The 12,599-nt window shown below is 41.1% G+C and overlaps 1 protein-coding gene across 1 annotated transcript in view; it reads left to right on the top strand.

The window, feature by feature from the left end:
• CMYA5 (cardiomyopathy associated 5) overlaps positions 1-12,599 on the top strand; it is a 45,559-nt gene that overhangs the window by 6,206 nt on the left and 26,754 nt on the right. Inside the window, exon 2 of the mRNA XM_027882490.1 lies at positions 1,843-12,100. Within this exon, the coding sequence (XP_027738291.1) occupies positions 1,843-12,100 (10,258 nt within the window). The remainder of the gene's footprint in view (positions 1-1,842; positions 12,101-12,599) is intronic.

The following is a 12,599-nucleotide window of genomic DNA, read 5'->3' as shown; positions in this document are numbered from 1 at the left end:
GCTAGCCTTGATAGAGAGTACTACATCAAGGCAGAGAATCGGCTCCACGTCCTGGGTTTTTATCTGTTCAAGGGCTGGGCTTGGGGGAGGAGGGGTGGGGATTGGTTATAATGTGAGTATTTAATATTGCACTGTCAGACTTGCTTTGAACTGTAGGCTTCAGTCTAACGTGTCCTGCTAGTCACTGTTTCCAGGCCAGCCTCATGACCAGAGTTTGGTATTGTGTTGTCCCACCTCTGGCTGGTCAGACCACTCTAAGTCTTCAGTCTTCAGTTTGCACCAAGGAAATCAGAGAAGAGACAGTCTGTGCCTCAGTTTGCACAGACCTGAGCATGGGCCAGCCCAGGGTAGTCCTTCTTGTTTCATGCTCTGGAAAGCAAATTTATGAAAGGTAAGGTTAGCATTGCTAATAGCAGGATTACCTTTCTGTTTCCATTAGGCACTGAGCAGTTTTGCTGAGTGACCTTTACAAAAACCTTACAGTTCAGAGAGTTTGTTTGATGGAGCAGTTATGGTTCTCCACAGGATTTCTTCTTCTCCTCCTTCAAAGACCTTTGCCTTCTACCTAGTACTCAGCACCCTCTGGAGCAAAGTCGATTGCTCTCTGGGTGTGTCTCTTTGTCTCTGTAGCCTGCAGGAATCTCTGGTACCTGTGTGGTGCTGAGTCACAGCCACATGTCAGTTCTCCTTCTCTGACCCCATGGTCAGGAGCTAGGTAGCTTGAGTTAGCTAGGTAGCACTGTAGCTTGATTACTTTATCCTAATCAACTGGAAAGTGAGCCTTCCCTCTGTTCAGTGGAAGCTGGGTGTTTTATGGGCATAGGTGTGCGTTCTTCCATTGGAACAACAGAGACTTCACCACTTCTGCTCTACTAAAGACTATGCCTTGTCCAGCAGATGCTTTGTCTTTTTTTTTCTGTCGGCTACAAATGTGATGTCCATAAATGAACTACTGTCTACTCCAGAAAATTTGGGGTTGAGTGTTTTGCTTACATTTTCTATGGTTTTTTGGGGAGTATATGTTGTAACTAAAAATACTCCCCCTCCCCTGCTACATTATGTCTTCTGATTGCTTTTGCTAGTCTTTACACTCTTATTTTGAAGACCAATTTCCTTTCTAAAGCTTCCTTGAAAAACATTTCTCCAGCTTTTTCTTTTAACTGAAAAATTTGATTGCAGCATAAGATAGTGTATTGATTATACATCATAAGGTTTAAAGCTAGCTTTATGAAATGTTACTATTTCATCTGGGGAGAGTACAGTAATTTTTTATTGTTGAATGTATTCTAAATTACTTTGTTAAATACTGAGAGTGCTTAGGAGATGAAACATATGAAAAGACAGAATCAAACCAGTGGATAGACTGCCTACTCCTTTGAGCATTGTGTAATCATTCACGCTTGCGCAAAGCAAGTGTGGAGCTATTAAAACACTGACAGTATCTCCTAAGCATTTAATACAAGGTTTAATTTATACTGTGAAATAAATACTTTCTGGAGACCAGCCCCAGAATCAGCTCAATCTCACACTGGCAAAACAAGGTCAGATCAAAGACTGTTTTTCTTGCTTTGTCAAAAGCATTTAAACACCTCCCCTTCACTGAACTAACCCTGCAACATGCAGTTTTACACAAATTCATCTAAAATATATTTGTCAGATGAAATTGGACCTTTTTTATGCTTGTACTTCAAAATTTATGCTTGTGCAATAGTTTTACAACTTTGAAAAGTATTTTTGCTGTAATGAAAAAAATCAGGTTTTACAATACAGCAATAATTTAATTTCTTGTGAGTTTTTACAGCTTTTATTTTTTTTTTCCATTGTGTTCTTTTTTTAATGTAGTTTAAAAGATCTTATCCAAAGCGAAGATGTGAAACCCAAGCTTCAGTACATCATGACTAACCCCTCCTTTTCTATGGTAACATGTCAAAGTGAAGATAGTGGAATAACCTGGGAAACAAGCTCGAGCAGATGTTCTACTCCCTGGACCTCAGAAACTAGTACAACTTCTGATCTTTACAGTATGGAAAGTTCACCAGTAGGTTCTCCTCCAGGAAAAGTTATCTTTATTATGGATGAAGGTAAGATTGTTCGGAAAAGGACACGAAAATCTTCAAATAAGGTGCCAGTGGCTACAAGCCTGAAGGGAGGTCAGAGCAATAAAAAACGTGACTCATCTGTAATGCAGAGGCAAGAACCAAGAACTGTTCTAGGAGATGTGCAGGCCTCTGTGTTGAACATTGAGCAGGTGGAAGCACAAGACACGGATGAAGAAATGTTGGATAACAAAGAGGATCAAGAGAACATCACAGAAGAGCCAGTAAAACGTGCTCCAATAAGATCAATATTTAGGGAGAGCAGACTGAGAAAAGTTGGTCCAATCCTTGGAGGACCAGTACAAGCTAGAATCCAGCTGTTTAACTCAATTTTTGGAGGGACTGGTCCACCCCCTGAAACATCAGAGAAAACCAGAATACGGAGAAGTAGCTCAGTTTCAGGAGACTCTGAACAGTTCCTTGAAATGTCAGTAAAAGAAAGATTGCAGAAGTTCAGTTCACACTTAGAAGCAACACGTCCAAAATCTTTTCAGGGAGCAAGAAGTAGAATTCTTCAAACACCATCAGAGAGAAGAAGGAAGCAAAGAGAACAACTCACAGAACACACAAATCAAAGCTTTTCTTCACCAACACTTGAAAAACAGCTTACTAAGAAAAACAATGTTTCATCTGAAAATATTCAACATGAGGAAAGAAAAGACAGACAACCTCTTCTGGAGACTCCAAATCAGGTATCAGGTCATTCCCTGGAGTCCTGCCCTCCTAAAGAAGCCAGGAAGCAGCTAAGTCATTCACCTGTGGCCAAAACATCAGTAACAGAGCCAACAACCTCCACATTGTTAGAGTCTGATGAGAAGCAGATGCAGATTCCTTCAGCTGAAAATACAGACCAGTTTGTGCTGACACCATCAGGTCATCTGGATGAAGCAAAAAAGCAGGAATTTCAGCCCAATTCTGCATATAGAAATACTCAGCATATTTTGCCTATGGCATCCGTGTCAGAACACCCTGAGAGGGAAGCGCAGAAGTCTTACTTGGCTAGTGCTCCATCAGCTAAATCCAAATATTCTGCTCTAACTGAAACAAGACAGGAAGATACTATTCCTCAGCCGTCAGAAACTGCACAATCTGAGTCTGAAAATGTGCTTTTACCACATTCTGGAGGTGAAATGGAGAAGCAAGAGACCAAGTGTCCCTTATCAACAACTGCACTGTCAGAATCTGAGACTTCAGGTCTAACACATTCTGCTGAAACAAAAGAGGGTCAAGAGACCCCTCTCTCAGAAACTCAAAATATTCATCTGGAGAACCAAACAAAGTCAGAACAAGGCTTTTCCTCCTACCTTCAGGAAACAGATGAGCAAGCAATAAATCCACCAATTCTACAAAATATAGATTCTAAATATTTTGGCATTTCATATCCTATTGATACAGGAACAGAAGAAACTCAGAAAACTTCAGCTATAGATAAAGCAGTAGATTTGGATCAGTCTGATTTTTCCATTGAAAAAACCAAACAAGCAGAAAGTGCACAAATGGAGATGGAACACCTAGACTTCTCATATTCCAGCAAAGAAATTGGGGAATCAGAGACAACACAGATGGAGACAGAGCATCTGGACTTCTCTTCTTCCAAGGAAGAAATAGAGGAGTTGGAGGGTGCACAGCTGGAGATGGAGCATCCAGACTTTTCTTTTTCCAGGGAAGAAATGGAGGAACCAGCAAGTGCACAGCTGGAGACAGATCATCCAGATTTCTCATATTCCAGGGAAGAAACAGAGGAATCAGAGAGTGCGGTACTGGAGACAGAATATCCAGAACTGCTTTTTTCCACAAAAGAAACAAAGAAATCAAAGAGTTCACAACTGGAGAGAGAACATCAAGATTTTTTTTCCAAGGAAGAAATAAAAAAATCAGAGAGTGCACAGCTGGACATGGAGCATCCAGACTTTTCTTTTTCCAGGGAAGAAATTGAGAAACCAGCAAGTGCACAGCTGGAGACAGAGTGTCCAGATTTATCATATTTCATAGAAGAAATGGAGGAATCAGAGAGTGCACAGCTGGAGGGGAATCATCCAGACTCTTCTTTGTCCAGGGAAAAAATGGAGAAATTGGAGAGTGCACAGCTTGACATGGGTCATCCAGACTCCGCTGCTACTGAGAAAGTAGTGGAGGAATCAGAAAGTATACAGCTGGAAATGGAACATCAGGAATTTTTAATTTCCAGGCAAGAAACAGAAAAACAAACATCTGATAATTTTGAACTGCAACAGCCAGAATCTTATTTCCCCAAAGAGAGAGAACATGAAGAAAAAGAAGAGCTTGCACTGTTACCTTCAGATTTATCATGTTTGAGGAAGGAAGTGGAGAAAGAAAACACTACAGGACTCCAGTTGGTACATGCAGACAAAATTGATTCCACTGGAAGAGCTGAGAAAGAGCAAACTGAGTATCTGGAAACAGCACTTTCAGATTTAGCATGTCCCATGAATAAAACAAAGCAGAAAGAATTGTTGCAAGCAGATCCAGAAAATTCTCTTGACGCATATTTTAGTGACAAAGGAGAACAGCCACAGCCTGTGCAGCAGGATTCACAACATGGAGGTAAGCTGGATTCCAGTGACAAGGGAGTGCAAGGAGAAACTACTCAATTTCAGCCAGAGCATCCAATTTGGTCATATACTACTGGCAAAGAACAGCAACATAAAACCTCACAACTGAGGGCAGAACAGACAGAGACAATGTACTCTCCTGGCAAAACAGAACAGCATCAAGTATTACAAACAAAGCTGGAGCAAACAGATTCCTCTTATTCCCAGGGAGAAACAGCACAGGAAGCTGTAAAAAGAAACTTAGAAGGTCCAGAGCCAACGTGTTTCATTAGTGAAGCAGAACAACATGAAAATGTAGAACTAGTTTTGGAAAACAGGGATTTCTCATTTATCACTGGAGAAGTAATGCAAAAAGGAGTAGAGTCCGGCTCTCTGGGGTCACATTTGACTGACAAAGCAAAGCCCTGGGAAATGACACAAATGGAGCAGGAACAGTCTTTTCCCTCCTTTTCCACTGCTAGCACTCAACAAGAAACACCACCACTGAATGTGTCAAAGCCAGGTGTATCACGTTCCACTGGCAGAATGGAAGAAGAAGATACAGTACAAAGAGAGCTGAAGCAACAGGAAACGGATGAACAAAAACCTGTGCCAATGGAAACAGAGTATTCAGATTTGTCAGAAAGCTTGGGTAAAGAGATGACACAGGTCGTAGACCAAATTAATTTGGCACAGCAAGAAATGGCTCAACCAGGCTTAGTGCATCCATCTTTGCCATATTCTTTCAGTAAACAAATGCAAAAAGAAATGCAAACAGAGCCAGCATATCCAGAAAAAACATCTTATGTAAGTATAGAAACACAGGAGGAAACAATGCAACAAAAATCAGAACAACCATTTCTTTCCTGTTTTACTGGAAAAGCAGAGCAACAAGAAATAGTACATCCAGAGTTGGAGCAAATGTTTTTGCCACCTTCCAGTGGAAAAGAAGCTCCACTGGAAATGGAAATGAGTTCAGAATGCCTAGATTTGTCATATTCCTTTTATGAAACTGAACAAGAACAAAAATTGAAAAATCCAACCTTACCACTTCATTCAAAGCAACAAGAAACTGAACGTCCAGATTTTTCAGATGACAGTGGTGAGCCGAAACCAGGCAGCACTGTAGAGCAAGACCCAGGACATTCAGAGCTCTCATATTCCATGGGAGAAATACAGCAACAATCAGAACATATGCATTCACCAGGAACCCTGGGCAAAGCAGCACAAGATGCAAGTATGGAAGTAGAATCTCAGTACCCAAATCTGCTGTGTTCTGATATCCAAAGAAATCAGCAAGAAACTTCACAATTGGATTCAAAATATTCAGGCAAAGAACGAACAACTCAGAAGTTTGATTCTAAACATCAAGAATTGCCTAAAGTGGCCAAAAAAAGAGCTTTCCCAGCAACTGCACAAATAGAGTGGAAACATCCAGAAATTGCACCGTGGGAAGTGAAGAGTCCTGATTTGTCACATTCCACTGATGAGACAAAACAGCAAGAAGAAGCACCATTGGATCAGAAACAGAGAAAACTTTCTGTTGGCAGAGAAGAACAACAGCAAGCAACAAAGCAGCAGTTAGAACAAGAAAAGTTATCTCATTCTCCTGGTAAAATGGAGCATTTCAAACATGGCCAGGAGGGCTTGGAACAACCAGATTTATCACTTTCCATTGATAGGCCAGATGATGAAATAATGCCACCAGAGACAGAGCACACTGATGTGATATCTCCTCTGGATAACACAGAGGTGCAACGAAAAGGACGACAAGAAATTGAGCAAACTTACCGCTTTGGAAAAGCAGAACACAAAACGGTTCAGCCAGAAGTGGCAATTTCACATTTGTCCCCTTCTGCAGGTTCAGCAGAAGCAAAAATGGCAGAACCAGGGCAGGGGCAGCCTGACTTGCTTTACTCTGTTTTCAAAGTAGGGGAGGTGCAAACAGCACAGCCGAAACCCGAACACTCTACTCTACCGTGTTCCGTTGATGAAGTGCGAGAAACAATCCAGCTGGGGCTGGAAGAGCCAGGTGTGTTGTACAGTCATGACAAAACGGAGCAACTTCCACCTGCGCAGCTGGGCCACGCAGACTTGGCACCCCCAGCTGCTGCAGTGGGACAAGAAGGGGTGGAACACACAGCTGTGGAATGCCCCAATGAGGGACAGTCCACCAGCAGAGCAGAGCATCCACAAGCTGCCAAAGAGAAACAGGGAACTCTGGATTCATCATCTCATGATGGAAAAGAGCAGCAAAGAGAAATGGCAAAACCAGAGCCAAATAATCCTGATTTATTGTATTCCTTTGCTAAAGCAAAACCTCAAGAAACTACACAATTGGTGTCAGGAAAACCAGTTCTATCATCTTGGCCTGGCAAAACAGAGCAAAGACGAACTGCTCAAGAGGAGAAGCCACACTTCTTGCATTCTTACAAAAAAGCTGCACAAGACAAGAAAGCACAGACAGAATTGAGACATTCAGAGTTATCTTATTCTGTTAGTGAGGCAGAACAAGAAACTTTAAATACAAAATCAAACCACTCAGATTTATCTGCTGGCAGATTAGAAGACCATGAAATCATACTGCCAGAGGGAGAAATAATGAATTTATCATGTTCAATTGGTGGAACACAGCAAACTCAAATTGCTGAAGAAGATTCGAAGTATCCAGATTTATTACATTCCACTGGCACAGTACAGCAAGAGAAGATTCAACCAGAGCAGGAACAAATAGGTGATTTTTCATCATCTCTAAGTAAAGAAGAGCAATTGGAAGATGCAGGAATGCAGGTAGAACACCTTGAGTTTCAGTGCTCTACGAAGAAAAAAGAAGGACTGAAAAATTCCCAAGCAAAATCAGAATATGCAGATTTGTCCTTCTCTGTTGGCACAGCAGAACCTCATGAAACAACACAGCCAGAGTTGAAAGAACAGAGTTTGTTGTATTCTTTTGTAAAAACATCTCAGGCTGGCTTATCAGTGTCTGAACATTCAGATGTCTCGGATGCCATGGGCAAAGTACTGCACACAGATTTGCCCTTGTCTGTTAGTGAAGAAAAACAAAGTGCACAGCTGGAGGTCAAGCAGGAGAGGCAAAGCTATACATTACATCCAGAGGAAACAGTACAACTAAAATTGGAACAACCAATGTTTTCAAGTCCTCATGGCCCAGAAGAGCAACCAAATACGTCCCCACTGGAAAGGGAATTTCCAGACTTCTATTCCTCTGATAAAACAGAAACACAGGACTCTTCACAAGCAGGGTTCATGCCTTCTGATTTTTCACATTACACCAGAGAATCAGAGCAGTTGCAACCAGAACAACTGAAATCAAAACATCAAGATTTGCCATGCTCTCTTGACAAAGCAGAGACTCGTGGAATGAAGCCACCAGATTCATGGTATTCCTACAGTGAGTCAGAGCAACCACAGACTGCCCAGCTGGAGCATCCAGAGATACCATTTGGGAGTGAAATAAAGCAGAGAGATGGGGCCCAACCTGAACTTCCACATATTAATTTGCAGTACTCTGATGTTGAAACAGATCAACCAGAAACACCTGCTGTATCATATACCTTTGTCAGGATGGGGGAGCAAGGAACTTCACAACCAGAGCTCAAACTGTCAGATTCATTAAGTTGTACTGACAAAGCAGAAAAGCGTGAAATGGCCCTGCTAAGGGCAGGACATTCTGAGAAGCGAGGCACTGGGGCTACTTCATCTCTAACTGCTCAGCTGGAAACTGAACAACAAGATTTACCATTTTCCACTGAGGAAGCAGAGAGAGAAAAAATTCAACCATACTCATCTCTTACTGAAAAAAGAGTGTCTGTACCTTTGGGTGCTTCACATGCTGTTTCTGAAACAAACCGAGAAGGAAGCCACAAGTCCTCACCTGTAACTGGAGACCTGTCACCCAAACGTTTAGATTTATCTTACTCCTGCTGTAAAGCAGAGCACTCAGAAACTGCCCAATCTGAGTTAAGGTCCTTTTTTCCAAGAAAAGAAGCAGAGAATTTAAAAAGTCTTCTACAGTTGCCTGTGGCTGCAAAGTCAGAGGCTGAACATGAAATTTTACCTGAAGCAGAGAGAGAACTGACTCCACATTACTTTCACACAGCTACACAATTAGAATCTGAACAATCAAATTTATCATATTCTACAGATAAAGTAGAAACTTTAGAAAGTCAGGATTACCTGACTGTACCTTCAAATTTGGATTCTGGACCTTCAGTCTCATTTTATTCAGCTGATGAAACATGTCAGCAAGAAATTCTACCTTATTCAAAACCAGACTCTGAATATTTGGTTCCCACATGGTCCCTTGCTGAACAAGAGAAGCAAAGCATGCAGCCACTTATTACCCAGCCTGTACAATCAGAATGTAAACATGCAATTCCACCCCATGATGAAAAACAATTGCAAAAAATTCAGCTCAGTTTGGCTGAAACAGCAAGCTCAAAGACAGTGCAATTAGAGAGTCTATCTCCAGTGCACACACAAGATCAAGACAAGCCAGAATCTTGTTTGCTCAACAGAAAATATTTGTCACCAGAGCAGCTAAGAAGTTCCCCTAAATTCACTACTGAGCAAGATGAGCAAGAAATGCAACCTGATGTGCAGACAGTGCCAAGGTCAATGACCACAGAGTCAGAGGTGACTGCTGTAGCAGACCAGCAAGCAGAGTCAGAGTCATTTGTACCTTTTCATATGTTACCTGGAAAGTCAGAACCTGTAAGGTCAGTATCTGTGGCTTTTACTGATGATGAAAAGAAACAAAATATTCCATCACCTGTTTTTGATGTAGCAGGCATGCTTAGAAAGCAATCTAACATAGTTTCAGGTGTTTATACTGAAGGAGAGCGGAAACGTGAAATGCAACTATGTTTTGAAGAACAGAAGCACACAACCTTGGAGCATTTGGAAGCTATTTCATCAGATCTTTTTGAAACTGTGACACACAAAAATCAGCATTATTCTTGTGGACAGGACAGTCTTTCTTCAGCAGAGATTAAGTCTGCTGGCTCTAGTTCTGATGAAAAGCAGAACCTAGATATTTCATCTGTTGGGCTAGCTAGCTGGCTGGTAGAAGAGGTGAAAGCTTGCTCAATTAGTCCAATAAGGGCTGCAGATGTAGACAGGCAAGGAATTCAGTTTTCTCCAAGTGAATTCCCAGCTGGAAGTTGCACAGAACTTACAGTTGATGGGACTGTAGAGAAAAGGGGGCATACATTTAGAGTTTCTGAATCAGTGTCAAATGAATTTGCTCACAGGAAGAGCTCAGACACTGGTCCTGGAACACAAAGGTATGATTTACCACCTTGGGTAGGAGATAATCAAAGTCCAGATAACACTGTGGAGTATGAAACTAGTACTGTAAAACCTGCAAAAATGGAAGTAATGCAACATCTGGAGGTAGGCAAAGTGTCTGAAGTGCCTGAACATTACCTGAGAGGAAAAGAGAAAGAAATGGAACATGTGAGTGCTGTAGAAGACAGTCAATGTGCTCCAGAGACTACTGAACAAAAAGATCTATTTAATATAATTTCAGAAGGTTATGAAATACTCAATATTCATGCTCCTACACATATTTCTTCTGTTGATCAAGAAGAAAGTAAACACATGCCAGATAAATTAGAATACTTGGAAACAAATCCTTCATTTAAAAGAAAATTAGCTGAGGATGGCCACAGAACCCCAGCTTCTGGAAGAACCACAGAAATTTCAGAAGGCTCAGTGTGTGGAAAGACTGCAAGCCATGATATACCAGAATTGGTCAAAAAAGATAATGTTGAGGAAACTGGAGAAACACAACAAGAAAATCCCTTTTTGCCAGAGAACAATAATTATGCAGTGCTGGATCCTAATAATGGTACTGCTGATATGGATTATTTTGAAAAATATACATTGATTGACGACAAATCCCCAATTAAGCCACATTTTGAAAGACCAATTTCATTGTCTCCTGTGACAGAAGATCCCAACGAACCTATTGAAAAAGCCAAATCTTTTAAAGAAAGCACTGAGGGAGATACTTTGGAAGAGTTTTCCTTACTTGAGGATCTGGATGAAGTCTTTTATGGTACCATGAAAGGAGAAAGCAAAATGCAGTCCTATGCAGATGTTTCAAAACCTTTACCTCTGCAGAAATCAGTTGATTCTAGCAGTAAAAGCATTACAAATGTAGAAGATGAAAGGAAGTCACCAGGGACCCCACTCTTTGACTCAGACGAAGGAGTGCTAGAACGATCTCTCTTGTTCCCTACCACAGTTGCTGCAATTAATCCAGAGCTTCTAGAGGAGCCACCTGCTCTATCATTTTTATACAAGGACCTCTATGCAGAAGCAGTAGGAGAAAAGACAAAGGATGAGGCTCCCTCTGATGAGGAAAGTGGTAATTCTAATGCGTCTTTCCCTAGTAGGAATTCAGACACAGATGATGGAACTGGAATATATTTTGAAAAATATATTCTTAAAGATGAAATTCCGAATAAGGCCATAGGGCCTCAAAAAGATCAGACATCAGAGGATAAATCCTTTAGTGGAGGAATTTTGACTTGGAATTCAGAGAACAAGCAGAAGGAGGGATATGGTGATGTTCAGTATGTCAAAACTGAGGTTCTTCCAGAAAGGGGTGTTGTGGAGAGAGACAAAATCCAGGTTGACAGTGACATTCAGGCAACAATTTGTAAACCAATGCATGCCATTCCTTTTGGAAGCAGAACAATCCTTTCGGGTGCAAGAACTGATACCACAGAACAAAGAGAAGAAGTAAATTTATCTCTAGAAACAACTGAGGAGTTGCCAGAGCATTCAAGTCAACAAGCATATAGTCAACTAGTGGATAATCAGGGAGCTGCATATCAGGAAGCTGGTAATAAGCAGGAAGAAAAGGAGGAAGAACAGCACAATACAGCAGCTGTTGCTCAAATGGAAAAATACATTCCATTTGTTGATGATAGTGTAGGTGATCAGTATACTCAGGAACGTCTTTCCTGTGTCCCTACCATTCAGCAAACAGAGAAACCAGATTTTCAAAGAGAGGAGCAGCACCCTGATATTTATGAAGATCTCTCTGAGTCAATGGACTATGATGTGATTACGCAAGAAGAACTTTTGCAAGACGAAATATCGTCTCAGTTTACACATGAGGAGCTATTATTTGAAGACAGGGACTCTTTTGAGCATGTTGTTGATAGTTACGAATTTATTAATGAGCCAGAACAAGGAACACCTGTTGAGCTTGAAGATTCAGGTTTTGTGGTGATGTATCCTGAAAAATCGACAACAAACATTCCTCAGGTTGAGAGCCCCCACAGAGAAATGAAGAAAGCACAAGTAGACACATATTGTTACCACTGCAAATGCCCAATATCTGCTATTGACAAGCTTTTTGGAGAGCATAAAGACCATGAAGTCACAACACTAGATGATGCTTCAGCCAAGATGAAGGTAAGAATTAATTTGGTTAAGAGTTAAGAGCTAAGGAAGTTAATTTCTCCAGTCCTCTTGTGTAGCTAGGGGGAGAGGCTTCAGAGAGCAGTCCAGAAGCTAAGTTGGAGTATCTATGAAATAAAAACTGTCTCCATGGTATGCAGATATCTGAGCATGGTATGATATCTGAGCTGCTTTTTATGTACGGCCGCTCACACTTGACTTAGCAGTGACAATTAGACACTAGTAAGTAATAAAGTCACAGACCCCAGCCATTCCTCAAATGTACCTGCATGACAACGAGTCAGTTGCAAGCTGCAAATAAACATCCCACAATATCACTCCCTGGCTGTGGAGCATGGATACGAAGCCAATATTAAATCTGGCCACAGCACAGCATTAGCTTCACGTGATTTCTAACCCTTAGGGCTTAGGTTACTAAGAAACTGCATTTTTATGTTTCTTGTTACCTCTTTATAATTACTGAGAAAACATTAAATTAGCAACATGTTTTTTG

The sequence above is a fragment of the Empidonax traillii genome, unplaced genomic scaffold, assembly GCF_003031625.1.
Source record: "Empidonax traillii isolate 1590-97213 ecotype Southwest subspecies unplaced genomic scaffold, ASM303162v1 scaffold8:size5222938, whole genome shotgun sequence".
In the NCBI taxonomy this organism is placed as follows: domain Eukaryota; kingdom Metazoa; phylum Chordata; class Aves; order Passeriformes; family Tyrannidae; genus Empidonax; species Empidonax traillii.
The sequence above is the reverse complement of the archived record's forward strand: the minus strand, read 5'-3'. Positions and strand labels throughout refer to the sequence as shown.